The following is a 24,106-nucleotide window of genomic DNA, read 5'->3' as shown; positions in this document are numbered from 1 at the left end:
AACGACACCAAGAAAAGAAGAGAAGACGAAGCAAATGGAGCGTAGAAAAGATGAAAGTGAGCCTTTTATATTATTAGGGTGAAGGGCATTTATGTCTTTTCACCACACCTGCTGGGTGCATCAAGTAACTCCCCAAGAATTTTATTCCCTTAACATATTATGGACCCGGGCCATCCATAGCAAGCCCATAATCACATCACAGGCTCCCAACCCAACTCCTATAAAACACACAGAACCCACTTTTGACTTTTACTTTCCTCTTTCTTTCCCTTTTCCTCGTTTCCACAACCCTCCCGAATTCTTGAGACGCTTCCCGAATCCTTTCACACACACGTTGCTGAATCTATATATCTAAATCCCTTCACTTCCCATTCCTAAATCCTCTTACAAAAACTATACAACGTTGCTTTTGTTTTGTTTTGTTTTGTCTCTCTCTAATCATTCCAATGGCCAAAGAAGGACCCAACTGGGACGGGTTGCTCAAATGGAGCATTGCTCATTCCGATGGGACTCGCCCCACTCGCAATTTAAGGTCCAAATTCAATTTTCACTTTTTCTTTTAACTCTGTTGAGTTGAAGCTGTGTTATCCCTCTTTGTGATGATTTGGGTTAATAAAACTATGAAATTTCCGTTTTCATTAGTTTTTTGTTGCTGGAAAACGCATACCCATGTTTCAAAATTTGATTTTTGAATGAAAAATATGTTTTTTTTAATTGTGATTCGTGGAGTTACTGATTAGTAGTAGAATAGGGTGTGATTTTGTGATTTGTGGTTCTGTAGTTTTTTTATTCTTTGAGGGGGAAACATGGATCGTGTGGTTGAATTTGAATTGATATTATTGTGTTCTGATTTTGTAAATTTGTGATTGTATAGTTATAGTTTCTTTTCTTCTTGGTGGTAGTCATTAGCAAAATTTTAATGTTTTTGAAAATAAAAAGGTGTGTTGTAGTTAAACGTCGAGAGGCTTGTGTTAATAATATTCATTTGACTATGATTTGATTTTGTTAATTTATAGCTGTAGTTAAACATGATATATTTGCATAGTTTTTGTTGCAAAATTGTATACCCATTTTGGTCTATCTCAATTGGTTGAGTATGCGTGAGTTGTTATAAACATCTGGTAGTTAAGTTCGATTCCTATGAATAAAATAATTTGAAAATTTAATACGGAGGCTGAAATTAATACAAGTAGACTTGCTTTTGATTTTGTGATTTTTATGATTTTGTAGTGAGGAGGATCGGAGATGGTTTATGGAAGCGATGCAGTCACAGACCATTGATGTTGTAAAACGTATGAAAGAGATCACACTTGTGATGCAAACTCCAGAACAAGTCTTGAAAGACCAAGGAGTTACCCCTGCAGACATTGAAGGTATTCTACATTTACCTATGCGCAAGACTAATTAGAAATAAACTGCCGTTTATTTTGTGTTAATGTTTGGTTTTAATAACCTCATGCCAACTTTAATTTTTTGCAGATATGTTGGATGAGTTGCAAGAGCATGTTGAGTCAATTGACATGGCCAATGGTGAGTTTTAAGGATTTTGAATTGTTATGCATTTGACTTTGTTGATGAGAATAGGAATGCTGTTATTGAAGCACTTAGTTGTCTTGCTTATGTTTATGGTAGTTATGTGGAATTCATACATATATTTGGGGATCATGATTTAATTCATTACTGGGATTTTTAGAAGCTGTCTCAGCGATGTTCGCTGGATGATGAAGTTCTTCAAATATGGGCAATACAGGGGTCAGTGTTGAATGGATAATAATCACTTGTTTCAAATTATTATGGAATTTAGGTTTATTTGTTCTGGCTTCATGGTGAAGATGTTTTTCTTTTGTCATGCTTTTTCTGAGAAATTTTGACTCATAACTTTCCTCAGTATTCTAGTTGTTTTTGTTCTCTTATTTTCCATGCGATCATGACAATAGTTCCCATTGTTGAAATTTGATTTTTCTGCTGTTAGTCTTCACATTGTTCCTGTTTGCATTTGCTTTATTGTTGGTGTTTTGATAATGAGGAATGTTTCGAATACAGTCCTTCAAACACACCCTTTCTAATTGGTTTGTTAAAATTTATTGAAAACTACAAAATCAAGAGAGAAACATTTAATATGATGTGAGACCCACAAACTTTTGTTATTTTCAATAAATTTCATCATATAAGAGAGTATGTTCAAAGCTTGTGTTAGTCGGTGACTTTTGTTATTTTCAATAAATTTCATCATATAAGAGAGTATGTTGAAAGCTTGTGTTAGTTGGTGTGTTCCTAGCATTTTGCTTTGATAATTGGTTGGTTAATGGATTTGTGTTTTCTATGATTCAACACCTTTATGTCTCACCTATGTCTTGGTATTACCTGTTACCAGATCTCCATTCAATTGGTGGCTTGGTTCCTCTTCTTGGTTACCTAAAGAGTTCTCATGCCAATATTCGAGCAAAGGCTGCTGATGTTGTGACCACAATAGTCCAGAATAATCCTCGAAGTCAGCAACTTGTTATGGAAGCAAATGGCTTTGAACCTCTTATTTCTAATTTCAGTTCAGATCCTGATGTGACTGTTAGAACTAAAGCACTGGGTGCAATATCTTGTATGCAATATTATACTTTGAAGTTTTGATATTTTGTTTCTTGAGATTAAATGGTACTGATTTTTCTATTCTTGGGAACAACTTGACAGCACTAATCCGGCACAACAAACAAGGCATTACTGTATTTCGTTTGGCAAATGGGTATGCTGCTTTGAAAGATGCACTAGCCTCTGAAAATGTGAGATTTCAAAGGTAATAAGGGTTTTCTCTGAAAAGTTTCTAATTGTGGTATTCCCTTGGAAGATATCAATTAAAAGTAATTTGTAATGTAATGTTATATCCTCATTATTGGTTCTGTATGTTATAGTTTAATTATAATGGCTCAATGTCATATGATGATACCGACTTGATTAGTTTAGAGATTTTTCAACCCTCGTTATTAAATGGGGAAAATTGAATTCTGACTTGTTATTTTTATAATCTTTCAGGAAAGCTCTCAACTTGACCCATTACCTGTTGCATGAGAATAATTCAGACTGCAACATCGTGAATGAGCTTGGGTTTCCTCGACTGTTGATGCACCTTGCCTCAAGTGAAGATTCAGATGTCAGAGAAGCTGCCCTTCGGGGCCTTCTTGAGCTTGCTCGCAATACTCAAGATGGCAAGGATGGCAATGAGGAAGACAGTGAGAAGATGAAGCAACTTCTTCAAGAACGAATAAACAATATCAGTTTAATGTCAGCTGAGGACCTTGGTGTAGTCAGGGAGGAGAGGCAACTTGTGGACTCCCTGTGGAGCACTTGCTTCAACGAGCCATCTTCTCTTCGAGAGAAAGGTCTTCTTGTGCTTCCAGGTGAAGATGCACCCCCTCCAGATGTTGCTAGCAAATTTTTTGAGCCTCCTCTTAGATCTTCGACTGCGAATCCATCTTCCAAGAAAGACTCAAACAATGAAAAGAAAGAGATCCCTTTGCTTTTAGGGTCAGGGCCTTCTCTTGCAGACACTAACAACCAAGGTTCAAATAGAGAAAATGCTAATAGCTGAAAGCTTGGATGCTTTCTGCTCTGTTTTTTTTTTGCCGTGCTTTCTTTCTATCTTATCATACAAGTAATTTCATATAGGCTCTTTTTTTCCCCTTTCTTTTCTCACCTTAGATTGGTCTTCCATTGTATTTCAAGAATGATCTCATGGTATGTGACACTATAACTAGCCTTCCATTGCAGCGGTGAATGCCTTCAATTTTTTGCACTTGATATTTTTAAATACTTGTTTAGATGTTACAGTCCCACTCTTACATGTATAAAAGGATCTACTTGTCCACATTATCCTTCAATTTTGGGTTTGGGCAGTGTGTTTCTAGTGAATAAAAAGAGAGAATGATAGTTATGATAGTTATGATAGAAAATGGACTGATTTTATAATGGTCTCATGTTTGGTGCATGTGTGTTCAATTCTCTCTTTTATTTTGACCTTTTTTTGTGTGTTGGTATATAGTTTAAGTTACTTAGTTATCCTCTCCAACAAGATTTTCATAGGATACGAGAGAATATGAGCGTGTAAACTTGCATTATTCAAGTTTTTTCTTATTCAAAAATCATGAAGGTTATGTGAGAAATGTTCTTTCGGTGCACCATTTTCTCTATCCATTTGCAAATCCTTATTTTGTAAGCAACCACAGCCGTAACTCTGTAAGGGAGTTAGTTCTCTAGTTAAAGGGGATGATGGATTCGAGGGTTTTGGTGGAAGTGGTGCAATAGAGTTAGAGTGGAACAAAACATGTTTATGGTGATGGATTTGGGTGCATGATGGTCGATGGAGCAAGGAAAACCAGTTCAATTGTGTTTTAGGGAGGAGAATTTTGTTAGGTATGAAAATATAGGGTATATGATTCATGAAAAATCGATTCCTAGAACATTGAGAATAAGTTAGGAGCAAAATTTTATAAAATTGAGCGACAGAGTAGTGTTTTACAGTAGACAGCTTAACATTGGAATTCATGCCTCTGGATAAGTTACCTTAGAATTGTTTATTTTTTGGAACTATTGATTTAACTGTCATATTATTGTTGAAATAAACTGCAAGATCTAATGACTAATGTATGCTTTGGAGTTGTGGTGATTGTAATCACTAAGATGCATGCATTACTATTATTATTATTATTGGTGAATGATAAGACTTGTGAGTGTGAACTTTGACAAATTATATTTTTGGTGTGCGATTTATATTCTGTTGTGTATATTTCTGTATATTACTATTTTTATTCGGGGGTGTCCGACCTTCAACAAATTGTTTGTTATGAATGTGGATGGTTGAAATTACAACCTTTATGTTGTTTGATTGTTTTGTGTTATAAGTGGTTTCTTCTGCTTAAGGGGTCCCGATTGATTTCTTGAGAATAGTATGTAGGCTTGAGTTTTGTCTCTCTTTCTTGTTCGTTTTAATGTACATGTTCTTTGCATGTGACATGAAGGCTACGCATACGATGTAGTGACAAAAGTCAAGATGACTGGATAGCGAGTAAGGAATCAATGGTTATATTTCTTCTATGAGATGGTGAGATTACGTTGAGAAAGTGGATGATCAAACAAAGATACACTGGATATAGTGGGCGGAAAGGTTAGACTAACTTGGGGGATTTGGTGCACTCATTTGGCACTGGTAACTCATATGCCTTACTTTGCTACTCTTGACGAGCCCTGAGACCATGTTTTTTTAGTTAGGAGCTTAGGGATCGATGTACATTGTGTCGTATGTGACAATCATTCCCGACTGTCATCCACAGAAATATGTAAGACTATGTGATAGACTTGGAGAATTGGTGGCAGATGTTGGGCCCTAATAGGTGATGAGTGTGCTAGTAATGCGCTTAGGATCTCGAGAGTGTTGTTTCTTTGGAGAAATCACACGTAGTGGTTAAATAGGGTGTACTTATTCTTTGTCTGATTATTTGTTTGTGACGTTTGAGGAGCAAAGGACTTGTCCCTACAACCAACAACTTTCAAGTACTAACAATGCCGAGGACACCAAGGCATCTGCGGCTTGGCATAGCTGCAAGAGAGTGGGTATGGTCATGCATAGTAACATGGACTATGGACTACGCATTACACTTGTCATACTTGAGTCCACTTAGTGCCAACAGATAGATCGGATGTAGTACCTGTTACCATAGACCACACACTGACCTACTACATCTCATTGGAGTCACATCTCGCCTAGAGCTCCAATATTATAAAGATTCTAGCTTGTATTTCGGATTGGAAAAGCCAATTCTTGTTGACTCTAGTGGAGTATGATGGGCAGAGCAACATTCACCAATACAATGTGGAGAGAGTGCACCTAGTGGATGTTAAAGATGATCGAAGAGACCATTTAGACATGTCATCCGAGGAGATCGAGGAGTACCAGGAACTTTTACAGTACAGTTAAAACTCTATAAATTAATAATGATAGGACCAGAGAAATTTATTAATTTAGAAAGTTATTAATATATCGATAAATTAATAATTATTAATTTAAAGAGTTTTTAAGTAATTATACTATACATACCAAACAAAAAGACAAATTAGTCTATGCCTCTTAGAATTACGTTGCAGCGACCTTGGGACTCAACGTAAATTAGTAACTATTGTGTTCATATGCATTGAAAATCAATAATGACTTTTGAAATACAGTAAATACCGAGGAAGCACTTATGGCGTCGAACACTTTTCACAACTTTATGATATAATACAAAAATACAACACCTGAGCTATTGGATGCAATAAAAAAAGTTAGAGATGAACTCCAAATAGACTTGAACTTTGAAGGAAAACAGACAACTATTGAATCATATTTCAATAGAGTGTAATATATTTTTTTCAGTTTCTATGAATTATTAATTTATGATTTTCTTGGGATCGAAAATTATAAAGGGATCTCACGGAAAATTATTATCTTATTATTTTATCGAGTTTTTCAATTTTTTACATTGGCCCAAGTCGGGACCGAATTTATTATTTTAGAGAGTTTATTAATTTACCAAATATTAATTTAAAGAGTTTGTACTGTAGTTGGAACCGACTTAGGACACATCTTAGTAGTTTAGTACTTCTAGTGTGATAGTTGTCTGATCTGGCCATAATTTTTTTTTTATTGATTTTGATGTATTTTGAGAGAATTTTCTCCAAGGGCATGTAATTTGTTGTAGCAAGGGTGTAAAATGTATTTTGCTTGTTAACATACCATTATGGGTTGTATCTATACATTTCTTTTGAGACACGACTAGTTTTATTTTATTTATGTATGAAAATTGAGTTATTCTATATCTGCAATTATTTTAATTCGAGGCAACTATTTAGCATTTTTCGACTAACACATTTTGTTTTAAAAAAAGTAGGAAGATGTTTTTATTATTTGTAAGTAACAATTAAAAAAAATGACGCGTATTTCTAAAATAAATTAAATTAAAGCGTTTTCAAGAACATTTTTGGTTTAGAATTTAAGGTGTTACAATAATGGTTCTATCCGGCTTGAATAATATTATCATTGGTAAAAGATACATGTGGTTTAAACTAAAAATGCCTTATAGTAATAAATTTAGATTGAGTCTATGTTTATTAACAATATTTTACTGTACCAACATAATTTAATGGCTTAAATATATTTTAGATCTCTAGTATTTGCTTTCTAATAAAATTTTGTTTTGCATTGAGTCCCTCATAAAACAACATTTTTGTTTTTGGTCCTTAATATTTTGTTTAGTCTTGAATAATGAAAAATAGAAAAAATTTAGCATAGATGAAACACAAAATTCGCTAATTTATAAAAATAAGTGTCAAGGACAAAAAAAAACTTGATGTTTTATTAGGGACTCAATGCAAAACGAAAATTTATTAAGGAGCAAAAACAAAAATTTGAATATTTATTAGGAATAAAAAAATATATTTAAGCCTAATTTAATTTAATTAACTTTTTTTTTCTCGGAAGCAACCTAATCTAATGCACTTGTTATCTTTTTTTTTCCTCGATATGTGGTTGATGTGTATGCAAGAAAAGTTATGGGAGTGGTTTGTCTATCTTCCACACCCATTCCAATTCCTCCACTATGTTATGTTATTCAAGGAAGGAAAATAATGTTAAGCCATAAGACATTTGTGTCTTAAGATGAACCAGGAATCTTAATTATTTTGATTAGATGCAAATAAATATAAAGATTAAAATCTATGCCTTATGAGCAATTAGATTGTAAACATCAAATTTGTGTTTGAAGTTTCAAATAGAAGCATACATTTGTTATGATCTGATACAACATTTAAGGATGCAATTAAGACTTCATTTAATACTTTGTGTTTGTGATTCGTTTTGCACAAATTGTCTTATATGACATTCTTCTAGGATCTATCGAAATCCTGGAAGAATAAAGAAACGATCAACACTTTGGAGTTCAAACAGTATCAAAAGACACGCCCTACTGTGACAGACCTACTCTAACAAAATGCAAGTGGTTTATGTTGAAGTATTCTTCAACCAATCTAAAGAAAATGGTTTTCCGGCATGAAGATGATGTGCATTTAATGACCCAACAGTTGCATCTTCAGACGTGAGATCAAGTAAAGAAATCTATTTGTTTAGAGACAACAAACACTTGAAGAATAATGCCTATAAATACCATAAGCTTTGAAGAGATGAAGTTACGAACCCATGCACTATTATTTTGAATTCTTCTTGTAAAGCTTTCTGTAAATTCTTTGCAAAGTTCAAAAGCTCTCAAAACACCTTGAACATCTTGAGAGAAAAGACTACGTGTTTAGATTGCATATTCATCAATAAGACGATTAAGAACTAATCAATGAGCCAACCAAACAACAAATATTCTTATTTGTATTATAGCTAGCACTAGCTTGGTAGGACAAAGAATACTAGGTTGTTCAAGCTTGGCTATAAGCTTAGTTTGTAAGAGCCAGAAGTGGCAGTGAAAAATATTTGTAACCTTGAGAAGTTAGTGGAACTTAGTGGTTGACCAAGAACTAGATGTATCTCAGTGGTAAAGACAAACCAGTATAAAATTTTAGACTTAAATATGTTTTTGATCACTAATATATACCCAACTTTAGCATTTGATCCCTGATAAATTTTTCCTTCGAATCGGTTCCTGATATTTGAAAACTTTTGTTTTAGATCCATGTCGTTAATCAAGTGATGATGTGTCCATTAAATATTTGATAGCATGATTTGTGATGGCTCAAAAATTGCCAGTATTTGTTTCAAAATCAAATTTAAAATAAATTGCTTTCTCTCTCCTATTCCCCCTTTCTTTTTCTCCTCTCTCTCTCTATCATCTCTTCCATTCCTCAACCAAATTTAAAATGAATATGTCTCCTTCACTCCTTCTCCATCATCTTCCTCTATTGGTTCTATGTCTTCTCATGAACTAATTCTCTCTTAATCCCTTCAATTTCCCCATTTTTTTAATTAATTAGATCTGCAAAATCCTAATTTCTCTAACCTTAACAAAACCCCCAAAATTCAAAGCAAAAGCTGGAGATCCAGCGAGTTCGGAATTGTTCGGTAATGTTCATCTCAGCGATTGTGTTCTCCCATCAGTGCTGTCAGAGTAGGTGGCAAATCACAAGTCGAGGATGTTGGAGTTACTGGAATAGTTTTTGAACTCGCCAGAGCCACCAACGACATTGGTGTCGTAGGTGTGGAAGCTTTCGTTGGCGACGTTGGTGTCCTCGCCGTAGCCGATGAATCTCTCGCCGTGGCCCTTGATGTGGTGAAGTTCTGGCCCTCGACGACGTTGGTGAAGTTCTATCCCTCGCTATGGAAGCCACCAACGATACCCTCAGAGCACAAAGAGCCCCCAACCCTTCCCTCCCCTTGTATTTGTATCCCACTTTCATTTCATTTTCATTTTCTCTCCAAAAACCTCTCTCTCTCTCTCTTCTCTCTCTTTTCCCTTTAAACGTTGATCAATGACACAACACCGTTTTGATGGTGAAGATGATGCGGTGGCCGTTTGAAGGGTCCCAAACTTACCCTAAGCTCTCTACGACGCAACATTATTGATAGAAACTTCACCAAAGTGGTGCACCCCGAGCAAAATGACAATGTCCTTATTTGGGGGTTTATTGACTTTTTCTGTAATTTTAAAAAATATTAATTTTGTGGGTTAATTGGAAGGTTTTTACTTTTTAAAAAAATTGTTGTTGTTGGTTTTTACTTTAAATGATTCTAGCGGTTTTTAACTACCAAAAAATTTAAATTTGATTTTGAAACAAATACTGGTGGTTTTTGAGCTGTCACAAATCACACTATCAAATATTTAACGGACACGTCATCACTTAACTGACAGCAAGGATCTAAAACAAAAATTTTCAAATATCAGGCAACCAATTCGAAGGAAAAATTTATCAGGGATCAAACGCTAAATTCGGGTATATATCAGGGATCAAAAACATATTTAAGCCAAAATTTTGTGTCTGATATTTATTTCTATGTTTATCTGACCTTGGGTTTGAATTTGATTTTGTGGTTTGAAAATTCATTATAGCAAAATCTGTTTCAATCATTTGATTGTGTTCGTTTGGGAAAATTCATTATTTGTATTTCAAATATGTTTTTTAGATGATAGCTTTGTTTTATGAAAAAGATTAGAAATTTTCTAAAATTCCCCTTCTTGTGATATTTGCCTTTACAAATAATATTTTGGCATAAAAAATGATAAGTGATGTTTAATGAGAGAGAGAAAAGTGAAAAGTATATTTATTAAAGAGTTTTGATTTGATAGAGAAAGAGAAAGATAAATAGAGAGAAATGATAAGTGTTAATTAGATATATTAAAAAAATAAATGTTCTAATATCATTACCAAAAAATGAATCCTTTGATACTAATCATTAAGTTTTGTGGTCTTTTTCTTTGTGATAGTCAATGTTCGCTAACTCTAAATAAGGCTAAAATATATTTTTTATCCTCATAAATATGGAAATGTTCGGATAAAATGCAAGTCCACTCCAAGATGATAAACCACCCTATATATCTTCCTTGAGTTGCACTTCTTTTTGTTGTCTTCAATGGTTAAATCAACTTTTGCGCAAAGTAGGTATGCACAATAGTGGCACATCTTTTTAGGTGAAGAAGGAGTTTGAATTTGATTGTTCTCTTACTTTCTTCATTAGACACATCCTTGGAAGGATGTTTAAACATTCTCTACATAAAGGATCAAGAAATCAAAGCATTAAATCGGTCTTTAATGCTTCACAGAACTACTATTTGTCTTTTGATATTGTATGATCCATTAAACACAGATACAATTCTTCTATCTATTGGCATATCAAATGAAAATTTTGAAGCTTAGTATTTATTTGTATCAAATCAAAATTATTATGGGCCATACTTCGTCTTATGCCTCAATAGAATGAACTTAGAGAGGTTGTTGGTTCACTTGGTTGCTATAACCTCCTCACCTTCAGTGTACAATCATATGGTTGCTTGATATTTTCCATTCTAATTATGTGTATTTTACTAGATCATCGTCTCATTAAGCTAGTTTGATAATTAAACTGTTACATCATAAAGATTTTGGACCTCTCCAAAAATTAATAAGCGAAACACATGTTGATCTGTCTTATTAATATAACCTTACTCGACATTGATAGGTTCAAATAACGATGCCATCTTTTAACAATATTGTCCCTACCAACCAAAAAGCAGTCATTTCCTTCCAAAAAAAAGCAAGAAAATAAAGAAACAATCATTGTAGGTGTTCAATAACCTTGTAGTAAGGTTAATCACTTGTGAGATAAAATTGGCCACTATTGAACACTTCATTAACCTTGTGATATTATGAATAACATATAACAAAGATTATAGAAAATTAGATAAGTCTGTTAGGAAGTTAGTTAGTTAGAGATGATGTGCTCTACAAATAAAAGCCCGTGTAATTTTCATCTTTTTTAATTAATTCAATATGTTACCACATGAGTATCAACATGTTCTCAATCTCTTATGAATTTGATCTTCGTCCCTATGATCCATGGATTCAAAAAAACATATCCATAATTTATACAACTACATTTATTTACTCTAACCACTCGTTAGATAAAATTAACCATATTCACATATATAGTTAATCATGTGTGATAGTCAATTGTTTCATAACACTATTAACCACTTATGAAATGTATAATGTTTAATAACCTTGTGGCATCATCAACAAGTTATAAAATAAAATTAATCATAAGTGCAAATTTGCCTTAGTGATACATATCAATAACCTACTTTTTGACTTGTCTTTTACCTCTGTGTCTCCAACTTGAGCTTCAAAGTGTCTTTAGAGATAGTCCTATCGTTGTACTTGGAAGTGACGCTGGAAGATCATTGTCATAACCATTGTCAAGCCAAATCCAATAGGAACAACTAGTAATAGTTTGGTTTCAAATATAAGTAAAAAAAATGCATTGATTGTTGGTTTTCAATAAGCAAATCTCAAGCCAAATCCCGATGGAACAACTAGTAATACTTAGTTAGCGTGAAACCATTTTTTTACTTATATTTATATCTGGTCAGATACTTTGTTCTAAAAAAAAAAAGTTTAAGGATCCTCACTTGTTACTATTTGTTTTTGTTAAACTAATTGGTAACTCTTTAAATTATTTGAGAATTTTTAATTAAGTCTTTAAATTAAAAAATATAATTAAGTTTTTGATTTGTAAAACTTTTGTAATTGAGTTTCTGTATTTAGTTTACAACAACTTGAAATCATAAAAAAAAAACAATTTGTGGCAATTATTTTGGTATACACTATAAGTATTCTCTATAAGAAATAATGTTGCTCAAGCTTTGTAAAACCATTGTGGATGAGAAACTCTTTCCCAAGTCTTTAATGTAGGCAATTTTAAAAATATTAGGTGTACTATTTGGAATCGAAAAACCTCCATATTCAGTTGCCAACCAAGTAGCCTACTCAGTATTCAAAGAACTTTGGCTAATATAATTAAGGTAAGAGGGAAACTTTATCTTCTACCAGAAAGATAAAAATATTTACTAAAATTAAAAATAATCTATTATCAGAGGAAAGATAAAAAAAAATCATTTTTTTCCTACAATTAATATTGAATGGTTATGCAAAAGAATAAGGTACATGCCTTACAATAATATATTAGAGAGCTTCATGCATAAAGGTATAACTTCCATTAATATATTAAGATAGTTGCGAGATTGAAACTCACATGCTTAGGAGTTCACATGCTGGACCATTGCATATTTGTCTTGGATTTAAGTATCATTGTGCCATAATACTATGATATGCCATCATAAAAGCTATAGGCAATGCCACGACTAATACCATATATATATGCAAAAATGCAAATTAGAATTGACTTGGAAAAAGTTAACGTGTAAATGACACAAGGACACATGAGTTTAAGAATTACAAGTCTGTATAGTAATGTTATATTGCTAAAAGCATAAATCCTAGAGTAAATAAATACTCGAATGCACAACGATTTAGACAAGAGTGCATGAGCTTTATATGTCATCTTGAACATGAATAAATATCATATCTTGTCATATTACATCATCATGACACAATGTTATTCTATGCCATTATATAAATGTTGAAAGGTGATGTGGTCTATCCTACACGCCTAAATTTGGAATTGATTTTGCCACGTAACTATGTCATGAGCAACATTATGCTTTACAATGGACATAGTTAACTCAACATTTATACACTCACATGATGACGATTTGACTTTTCATATACAAAAGCAAAATTATTACTATTACATGTATTGTGGAGATAAGTGCATATCTAATTCAATTTGATGTGCATGTTATATGATGTCCCCCACATACACCGTGAACTTGGTGTTGGTTTTTCTTTGGTGTGGGAGACACCTATGTCAATCTTGTCATTGATATGCATCACTGTAGGACGTGTTAAGAATTACATGCCTAATGTTGTTAGCTTCTGCCTTATATTTGTAGAACGACATACCGATTGTTGGTATGTTGGATAACCTCTTACATGATAATAGGTTTTAAATCACACACGTATGGAATGATAACCTATTGAGATTTTGTCAATGCTCAAATGAGTTCATGTATTCTTCGTATAAACACCAATGTTTGGCTAATTATAGACCGATAGTGCATTCAGCTAAGCATTAACTGATAAACACTTTCGGCTAATCATAGATTAATAAACACATTCGGGTAGATAAAGACCGAAGATAACTAATTTATTTGGCTAAACACAAACCAAAGAAACAAAGTTACTTAGCTAAACATCGACCGAAAACAACTTGACTAAAAATAGACCCAAAAACCTAATTAAGTTACTCAACTAAAACAAACTCAAATGACTAAGTTATTTGACTAAATAAAGAAACTAAGTTATTTGGCTAAATAAAGAAACTAAGTTATTTAGCCAACTTAAGATCGAAATAAATCAAGATATTCGGCTTAACAAACTCGACTAAAAATAATGAACTCCCAACTAAGCCAATTGAGGACTACAACTACGTTGTAGACTGAAAAGGGTCTACGAACCCCTCGGCTAGATAAAAATGCAATTACTTGATAGACCAAGAGAGGGTACATGAACCCCTTTGCTATTCGACCACTCGACATATGAAATAGGAGTTAAATCCCTTTGACTCAAGTAAACTACTCAGTGACCGAAGAGGGTCTATGATCCCCTTAGCTGAAGCTATAACGACTACTCAATAGATTAAAGATGGTACACAAACCCTTTGGATATTCGATGGACCAAGAAAGGGTACACAAAACCCTTTGGATATTCGACGGACCAATAGAGGATACACAAATCCCTTAGCTATTTGAAAGATCAAGAGAGGATACACGAACCCATCGACTATTCAGTAGATTGAAGAGGGTCTATGAACCCTTCGACTTAACCAAACACTCCTTAATCTGTCAAATTAGAGGATTTTATATGGTACTTGGCTAATAAAAGCATGTGTGCAAATACTTGAAAACAATTTGATATAAAAAGACAAACTGACAACTCAACATTGTGAATAGACCAACTCGGCTTTCGGTTTGACCATCCAACTTGGTCTTAAAAATAACAAGTTAACAATTCGGCATCCCGACTAGACCTACCCAACTTTTGGTTTGACAATTCATCCAATTTGATCTAAAAATGAAAAATTGATGAATCAACATTATGAATTTACCTTTTGGAATTTTGGTTTGACCATTTAGGCATTCCAACTTGATTCAAAGACAAGTTGAAAATGACTCTAGTTGATATTACTCATGATTTGATTTCTCGTCATTTTGGTTTGACCTAACGACATTCCAGGGTGACCTCTTGCATTCATGATTGATCTGATGAGAAGTTGAATTTGACCTTCACTCAACATCTAGGATTGACCCTATAGGCATTTTGGGTCGATCGCTTAAACATCCTAGCACGAGTTAAACGACCAACACTCAGCACAAGTAACCCAAGGTAGGGTGCTTGTACTTGTATAAGCTCTATTGACTCAAAGCTTTAAGGGCATGTGCCCTACTCAATCTTTCAAGAATGCACTTGACCGATTATTGACTAGGACCTATAGAATGTCACTCTGTTCAAGGGATCCAAAGTTGAATATCACCTAACCTTGAATTTTGCAAAGGAGGGAAATGGGTTACTAACAAGGGAATTACCAATCCAAACATAGATAGATTCACCTTCAATGATGAATAATGAAGAAACACCATGACTAGTTGGTAGAATAAAAATTGGAAATCATTCAAAAAGACTCAAGTGTCTTAAATTGCCTTGAGCATTTCCGATGCCATTGGCCAATCTTTCCTCGAGTGACTTCTATTCGGCCTTGAGTACTCTACACTTGTACAGTTCCACTTAGAGCCTCGAACATCTTCAGCTAGGCCTCACGCCAAAAGTATATTCATCTTAGGTTTATGCCTTGTGCGTCTTCGGATTTGACGTACAACTAAAGCATCTTGAGTTCATCTAGACACCTTAAGCTAAAAAGTACTTACAACTCAACTAATATGATCAGTTGCCAGTGCTTGGGTGGTAGGTGTACCACTTAGTCATACAATATTCCCACTGGCTGACCAACCTTTAATGAGTTAGGAGCCGTCATATCCACCCCTCATTTAGCAATGATGTTCCCAAACTCGAATGAAAAGATAATAATAGCCAAAGTTGAGTGACCAAGCAAATACCAAAGACCAAAGAAACGAAGTCACTCGGCCAAACGTAAACCAAAGATGACTAATTTATTTGGCTAAAAATAGACTAAAGAAACTAAGTTATTCAGCTGAAACAAGATTAGACTAAGTTGCTTAGCTAACTATATAGACCAAAAATTGATCAAATTATTCAACTAAAAATTAATAGACCAATAAAATTGGCTAACATTTAGAAACAATTATTCTACTGAGTAATTCCTAATTGAGAAGTTAAAGAATGAAAGACTAATCCGATACTTAGAATAAAAAGTGCTGATTCATTAAATCAAAATGGAGGTACCATATTTGACAGACCGGGCCCAAGCCTTTACAAAAAAGAAATGAAAAATATTAAGCTAAAAGTTGATGGTAATTGCTTTGGGCACCCAACATTTTTGCTGGAACACCCAACAACCAAGGTGAAAGGGCTAAAATGCCCTTCACCTGTTTACTATAAAAAAAAAGGTGACTTGTCCGTACGAATCACTCGTTCACACTTGTTCTTCCACATTCATTCATGCTTCTTCTTCCTCCATTTGTTCACACTTCTTCTTCGTGGTTCATCTTCTTCGTTGCTTCCATCACTGTTTTTCATTGCTTCTTCTTCTTCTTCTTCTTCTTCGTTGGTTCATCTTCTTATAGGTAAGTTACTTTTCATTCCCTGTTTTGCTTGATTCATTCATTAAAATATTTTAAAATTGTTAGTTAGTTTTAAAAAATTGTTGAAACCAAAATTTAAAATATATTAAAATTGTTTGTTTTAAAAAATGATTTAAACGAAAATTTAAAAGATTTTAAATTTGTTAGTTTTAAAAAATATTGTGCAGATAATGGTTAGAACTAGAGGTCTCGGACGGGCTTTAGGCCGAGCAATAGGAAAAGCTCTGGGGAGGAGAGAGACTAGTGACGATGATGATGATGCTCCCAGCGGTGAAGACCTATCGCATCTGCCTGTAGGCAACGACAACAGGCGCGTGTTGTTGAGGATCCTCCTACGGTCGTAGAGGATTTAAACGAAGAGCAGCAACAACCACATGTTGAAGGTGTTACTGATGTTGAGGGTTTTCCAGGCGGACCCCATGACACATCAATTTAGAGAGATTTTGAAAATCACATTGCTCTGAGAGTCTGGAATGGAGAGGTATGTAAATCTTAAAAAACATAAAGCACGTAGCTTATAACTTATTATTTTTTTGTTACATCATTGATATTATTGTTTGCAGGAACGTCTTGAACTGAAGCTATCTTCCCATGGAAGGAAGATGACTAAGGCACTACCCCTGTCGATGTATCGTAGGCGTCTGGACAAACTGACCCTTGATGTTGTGTGTTGGATTCCATATGGTGACCACTGTTCATTTAGAGAATTTGAGGTCATCTCCTTGTTTTCTGACCATCTTAGATGGGGTCCCTTGGCGGTCATTCATCGACCGGAGAGGGTTGTACGACAGTTTGGATGCATCCAGACCATTCCGCCACATCTTGTTATTCCTTCGGCTTCTGTTGAAGAAATGGATGCTAGATGGATGCAATTTGGTGATTATATTGCACCTGTGGGGCAAATTTGCGTAGTGCCAGACCAGTGTTCGTCAGATTACATGGAGTGGTTCTACATGGTTTCACATCTATTTATGACTTCGACACAGTCAGGGAATCCTCCTAGAGTTCCGTCGATTCAACAATATTAGACATTTGTTGAACTCGATGTGCCTCAGCAACCGGTGACGACAGCAACATCTGATGAAGCAGACGTTGATGTGCATCGTCATGGACATCCAGTGATAATATAATTTTTTTTTTGTATTTTGTGTTTGTTGTTTTGTTTTTTATTTTATTACTAACAATTTTTATGTTTGTTTTTTTTTCACTAACTAGGATGGTTATGTAGCAATTGCTGATAAATTGGAGAGGCTACTGAACTTGAGGATCCTGACTGAAGGAACAGAAGCCTATACTGTTGCTAAAGAATGTCCGAGCATTGCAAGAAGCTACATTGGCCAACCAACTATAGGTCACAGATCGAGGCGTAGGCGGCGTATGGATGGTCATTGAAGTTTTTTTTTTGCCTTATATATGTGAATTTTAATTTTTTGGATAATTTTTTTATTTGGTACATTTATTTATTGATATTGATAGTTGGTTAATTTATAATTTTGGTGTTACTTACAGATACATTTTTAATTATTTTATACAAATTTTTGTTATCCGTTTATCGTTAATTAGCCATTAATGTTGATTTGAGGAATAAATCAATTAATCCTTAAGAAATTAGGAATGTATGTTTTTTGAAACATTTAAGCCTTATAAATCATTTTCAAGCTTGACAACACATTGTGAATTGCATGCGTTTGTTTAAAAAAAATGAATACTACACCTACATACTGACATAGAAATGACTACTTAGTTATTTTAGTGTTGATAGTAATAATGCATGTCTGATGCAACATTAAAGCATGACACAACATTGTTGTACTTGACAACACATAGGAAGTGGCACATGTCTATTTAAAAAAAATAACACAAGCAGTCTAATTGAACAACATCTATATATACTACAAAAACACTCTCAACAATCACACATTCTCACCAGTCTACCTTTAGAAACCAAATTCTACTCGAAACTATGACATTTTTGGGAGAAATAAGCAGTCAGGCCATTGTCAACTCTAGATTAACTTTTATTTTTCCAAATGGATCGATTATTCACAATGAATCTGGTGTTTATTTCCAAAGTTCCACTTTGATACCCATTCGAGTACCTAATGGTTATGGTTTGGAAACACTAAAAAGCATAATGCACAATACCCTTCAACTAACCAATGATCAATATTTGGATGAAATTTACTACCGACAGTCATCCGCAGATGCAGGTAACCAATTTGCCTTTCAATCTATGCAATTGAAAAATGATGATGATGTTAACACAATGTTAATGTGTAATGATCAATACTCGTGTGTTGGCCCGATTGAGTTATTATGTACCATTGGTAGAACATCGGATGATATGTTAAACTTACTTCAAGCCACTATGACTCCTACTCATGATGTCCTGCTATATTACAATGGGAGGTGGAACATGCCACGCTAAGATGACTTTGTGGGTTATTCGTTCATAGGAAAAATTCCAAAAAGATTTGACATTCCTTCGAGATGTAGCATCGACGGACTCAAGGATGTGATCAAGCAAGTTGCACCTCAAGGAATTCCCCTTTATGGTATTCAAGAATCACAAATGGTAAGACAATTGTTTTTTCGACAGCCAGGTCATTCTGATTATTCAAATTTTTTTTATCAAATTTGAAATAATTGAGTTGAAAACTGATGATGACGTGCTGAAGGTCTTAGTAAAGTCTAACTACTAGAAACAATTTGACCCAATAGAAATTTTAGCTGTTTTTAATAAACCAGTAACCAAAAACCAAAATGTTTTTAGTAAAGTCTAACGACATGTCTCAGTCGCAATATGATTCAATGCAAAATTAGTATTATTTAATTGTAGTTTTTGATGCATTTTCTGTTTGTTTCAACTCTATTGCAAGTTAATGTAATGTTTAAATAGGTGTTCATTAACTAATGAAACCGTATGTTTATTATTTTCAAAGTACTTATTTATAGAAACGTCAACAAAATGTCAACAAAATTAGTGGAAATAACAAAGCATTGCGTAAGTTATCTTAACAAAGCAACACAAGTAGTGGAAATAACATGCACAACGTAACAAAATGTCAACAAAATAATTATTTACATACACGTCAGTGGAAATAACATATTTTATGTTCATTCTTCACCTAAATCAACAAATTTGGTTTTCAGTCTGGACAAATTTGTGTAACACTGCATTCTACCTATGTATGGGGTAGGCCACTGCTTTGCTTGATAATGATAATGTGTATTCCACAACAACACCAATGGTGGTAAAGGACAATGGTCTCGTAAAAAAACCTGTTACATAACGACAAACAGATTCAATGTAAGATAACCAACAACATTGTCAGCATTTATACTAACATAATAATTATGCAATTACATGAACAAAATGATTCCTATACACCTAACCAACGCATATTGTGCGATGCACAAAAGAATCTTGTGGTGGTTGACTTCTAAGAGGAAAAAATGTCATGCTTTGTTGTCGTGAAAGAGAAACAACGATCACATTGTATCGTGAAACAATGACATATCCCATATTTGTAATATTCATCTACTTGTCTATGGTAACCTACATGTAACAGACAAAAATTAGCGGTTACTTAAATGTTATTTTAAGAAAAAGTCACATAACAATAAACTTACGCACCATAGATAATCCATCAACAAGTAAGGAACACTTTAATTCCTCAAATCTCTCTATGCCACCAAGTAGGTTGATATACTCTTCCGACCAGCTTGTGAGTTCTTTATGCATATGGTTGTGCACCAATGACCACGATTCTTCACCCATACCCAATAAGACAACTATTGCATGATAACCACAGCTACCATCAGCTTTGACATCAATAATGTTTTCAATAGAATCCTGGATGCACGGATGAAATTGATCCTACATTGGAGTACTCCATCTCTTTATTGGTTGCTCAGATGATGATGCACTACGTTTCACTGAAGAATTACTATTTTGCATAGAGTGTAACACATCAACATACTCCCAATAAAATGGATCATGTTTTATTGACTTTTCTTGTTTGGTCAGCGGTTTTTTTGGAGCACCTTTGATCTTCACCTTTTCTAGAGGAGGACACATAGAGTTCAAATCAGGATAAGCAATTTCCCGAAGCTTTGTCTTCAAATGTACTTTGTCACAAACATCAAGCTGCTTAAATCGTTTCGATATGGTTTCCATCTCCTCAGTTATGGTCACTTCAGCCTCACATAACCTTTGATCTAAAAAATTGAGTCTACGCCAAAAAATGTGGATTGTCTATAGTGGTATGGAGCCAATAACATATTTAGACAACCCATATGGACATGGAAGACCATGGGTAGTCCTCATGACACATCCACAACGTGTAGGGTTTTTGCCTGCATAAGGTACACGCTCATACTCAACAACAATTTCATTTAAAGTGTACCTTGATACCATGCCAAGTAATTTTTTGTACAAGGTAACTTTAAACACATGCCCAACCACGTGCGTACTTGTCTCAAAAGATGCTTTAATTTGGGTGTGTTGAAGTGTCATCATGTTGTTCATTGCTTCCCAAACATTGAATATGTCACCAAGGCTATTTTGTATAAGTCTCTTTAATGACCAATGAGCAATCTCAACCCTACAAATGAATTATACAACAACGTATAAACAACCGCAACATTTTTAATTAACTCAACACTTAAACAAATCAACACAAACAAAAAACAATATTCATACATGTTAGTAGTTGTGTTTCCTAGATGCATCACTTTGTTAGTCCATGCTTTAACAAATTTTTCTTTGTGTGGAATCACCCATGTTTGGCACACATAGTCGACAAACATCAACCACAGAGAGCAAGCCATTTCAAAGTTTTTAAGGTACTCACTCTCACATGGATAGTCAACCAAACTTCCCCAAGCCTCCATCACATAATGCCATGCATTTTTTTGACCAACCAAGGTTTTGCACTTTTCCTTCACATTCTTATCAATGTGAAACCGACACAACAATTTTGTACCATCCGAAAATACAATTTTCACTGCATTCATCAAAGATATCTCTGTCGGTAACAATAACCCCAGGGAGTGCACCAACTTTCATGAAAAGACCCCAAAACCGCTGTAGAGCCCAAAAAACATTGTTAAGACGTTCTCCTTCCAAGTAAGCAAAAACAATAGAGAATGTCATTCCTGTTGGTGTAACACCAACAATATCAAGCAATGACAGTTTGTACCTATTAGTTTTGTCGGTACTGTCAATAAAAAAAACCAAATTACAAGAATTGATTAATTTGACTGCATCAGGATGACTCCAAAACAAGTCATGTACAACATTTTCATCCTTCATCCTATGCCAGTGAATATATTGATCTCGGTCAAGCAACATCATGAGCTGTAGCATTTTGGTGTTATTCCCTTTTATGGAAGAACGATAAACATTTCTGGCATTGTAAATTTGTTTGATTGTTGTATAACTGTTGGCATTGTACTCCTTCAACATCAAAAGAATATTTCTTGGTTTCACCATGGACTTCAGCATATTAGCAACAACAATCTTCTCATCTTTAGTTAGTTGACCCACATATGGATGCCCAACAAATGACTTTGCCATTCCATGATTGTGAGTCCCACAATTAATTGCACCATCCTTCTTTCTCCTCCCAAAACTGGTTTCGCATGCAACTTAAACGGACATTCACATTTTCTACTGCTAGTACATATTCGAACCAAATCCTTCTTCTTAGGCCTATACTCACCACTCCTTTCACAAGCTATTAACAAAAATGAGGCTCTTCCTTTAACACACCAGTATTTGTGTCTGACCTCATTATCAAGATAACAAATCCAATTTCATAAGCCACTGATCGAGTCCAATGTAAAACTTCATCACGGTAGCAAACAACTATAACACAATTCAAATAAGGTCCGATATCAATGAACATTTATGTAATATAATTATTGTACTAACAACAAATTAGACAAATACTTGAGAAGTATTAAAGGCATCAGAGCAATCAACGTGTTCTACTTTCACGCCAACATCTTCCTCATTTTCAACATTTATATCAACTTTTTCAGACATGATAGTATCATACCTCCACTGTTCTTCGTCCATCTTAATTAAACAGATAACAAATTCAATGATAAACAAAAAATGACTTAAAAAAATGATATAATCACCTCATTTGTTAAAGTCACAAATATAACTCTATATAAAATTTTTAAAAAAAATGTGTTGTACATCATATAGCCACAAAATATATTTTCATTACATATCTTCATTAATATATTCAACTATAACAAATAAAAAAATAATATTATAATTAAACAAATAACTAATAAATATCATATGAATTGTTGCAGTAAACATCCAAATACATCATTCAATTAAATACCAAATTTGTTTAACTATTAATTATTGTAATAAACATCTAAACACAACATTCAGTTAAATATCAAATTTGTTTAATTATCAAAATTTGTAAATATTTAAATGTATAAAAAAATTTCTAAATAAATTACAATTTTTAGAAAAATTCTAAATAAATTATAATTTTTAAAAAATTTGAAAACTTGGCAATCCGCAATCTAATTAATAAATTAATTTTTTAGCAATCTAATGTTAGTTTTAGTAATTTTTAAAAGTTTATACATCTAATAATTTTTTTTACCGACCTAATTACTAAATTAAATTTTTTATTTTTTTTATACCACTATAAAATAATATCACCAAATCAATATTATAACAAAAATTACACTACAAAACAAATTAAAAAAATAAATTAGAAAAATATATTTCGAATTAAAAAAAATTCATATGGATCAACAATCTGTATGTGTCATACGGATATATATAATCACACGAATTGCCAATCCGTATGTTTTGAAAAAAAATTACGCACCTCTTCTTTTTCGGTGACGAAAAACCACCGAACTTCACCGTATATTCATAAACAACACACTACACCACCAGAGATAACAAATGCTTGGAAAAGGAGACTAACGGAAGTTAACAGAAGAAAGTTGGGATATGTTAAGTGCACCCAACAATATTGCTGGTGCACCCAACAATTTATTGAATGGGCCATTTTGCCCTTCATTTAAAAACTTAAAAAGCTTTTTTTTTCACTCTTTCGGAAGCATTCTAACTTCTTCTCTTCTCTCTTCCGCGAAAGCATTCTAACTTCTTCTCTTCTCTCTTCCGCGACGAGCCTCCTGTCCCGTGTCTTCTTCTCTGCGAGCTCGCTGCTTGTTTTTCCCTTGGACCCATTTGCCTTCGAGGTAGGTGCCCGTAACCTTCCTTTGGTTTTGTTATGCACTATAGTTGTAGCATTTAGGGTAGGTTAGTGGAACCTTAGGGTAGAAGACGCTGGAAAAAATGGGGAAAGGGTGGTTACGGTGGCGCCTTCTGGAAGATCTGTTTCGGGTTCTTCCGGAACTTCCGGAAGAACGTGTTCTGGAAGATTTTCGGAAGAAGGGTTCTTCCGGAAGCACTTTACGGAAGAACCCCTTCTTCCGGAAAGTTTCCGGAAGAACTACTTCTTCCGGTAGTTAGTTTTTTTTTAAAATATTGTTTTTCTTTAAAAAATAGTGTATTTTATTTATAAATAAAGTTGGTTATTTGTATAAATTAAGTTGGTTATTTTTGCTAATTGTTTTTGTTTATTTTTTATATCATTTTAGTTGAGTATTTTACTAATTATTTAATTTTAAATTAGTTATGTATTTTTTTACACGAATAAAGT

At 33.9% G+C, this 24,106-nt stretch overlaps 2 protein-coding genes across 2 annotated transcripts; one reads left to right on the top strand and one right to left on the bottom strand.

Annotated features, from left to right (window-relative positions):
* The first annotated feature begins 254 nt into the window (after window positions 1-254).
* On the top strand, window positions 255-3,941 carry LOC114415035 (hsp70 nucleotide exchange factor fes1-like). The gene is made up of 6 exons (XM_028379538.1): window positions 255-532; window positions 1,231-1,373; window positions 1,480-1,530; window positions 2,375-2,596; window positions 2,686-2,788; window positions 3,025-3,941. Exons 1-6 carry the CDS (start codon window positions 447-449, stop codon window positions 3,578-3,580), a joined length of 1,161 nt encoding a protein of 386 aa, XP_028235339.1. The 5' UTR covers window positions 255-446; the 3' UTR covers window positions 3,581-3,941.
* A 15,991-nt stretch (window positions 3,942-19,932) lies between these two features.
* On the bottom strand, window positions 19,933-22,476 carry LOC114366816. The gene is made up of 6 exons (XM_028323849.1): window positions 22,348-22,476; window positions 22,202-22,263; window positions 21,393-21,613; window positions 20,452-20,612; window positions 20,029-20,247; window positions 19,933-19,950 (listed from the first exon to the last, which is right to left on the bottom strand). The coding sequence occupies exons 1-6, from the start codon at window positions 22,474-22,476 to the stop codon at window positions 19,933-19,935; spliced, it is 810 nt and encodes a 269-aa protein (XP_028179650.1).
* Between the last annotated feature and the right edge of the window lie 1,630 nt (window positions 22,477-24,106).

This window comes from Glycine soja, chromosome 1 (genome assembly GCF_004193775.1).
Source record: "Glycine soja cultivar W05 chromosome 1, ASM419377v2, whole genome shotgun sequence".
In the NCBI taxonomy this organism is placed as follows: domain Eukaryota; kingdom Viridiplantae; phylum Streptophyta; class Magnoliopsida; order Fabales; family Fabaceae; genus Glycine; species Glycine soja.
The sequence above is the reverse complement of the archived record's forward strand: the minus strand, read 5'-3'. Positions and strand labels throughout refer to the sequence as shown.

Coding starts and splice junctions, on each gene's coding strand:
- LOC114415035 (XM_028379538.1), top strand. CDS start 447: ATGGCCAAAGAAGGACCCAACTGGGACGGGTTGCTCAAATGGAGCATT. Junction 1,531..2,374: donor GTCAATTGACATGGCCAATG/GTGAGTTTTAAG, acceptor ACCTGTTACCAG/ATCTCCATTCAATTGGTGGC. Junction 2,597..2,685: donor AGCACTGGGTGCAATATCTT/GTATGCAATATT, acceptor ACAACTTGACAG/CACTAATCCGGCACAACAAA.
- LOC114366816 (XM_028323849.1), bottom strand. CDS start 22,476: ATGGACGAAGAACAGTGGAGGTATGATACTATCATGTCTGAAAAAGTT. Junction 21,614..22,201: donor TGGCTTATGAAATTGGATTT/GTTATCTTGATA, acceptor TTTTATTGACAG/TACCGACAAAACTAATAGGT. Junction 20,613..21,392: donor TGATGAATGCAGTGAAAATT/GTATTTTCGGAT, acceptor TCAATTTTTTAG/ATCAAAGGTTATGTGAGGCT.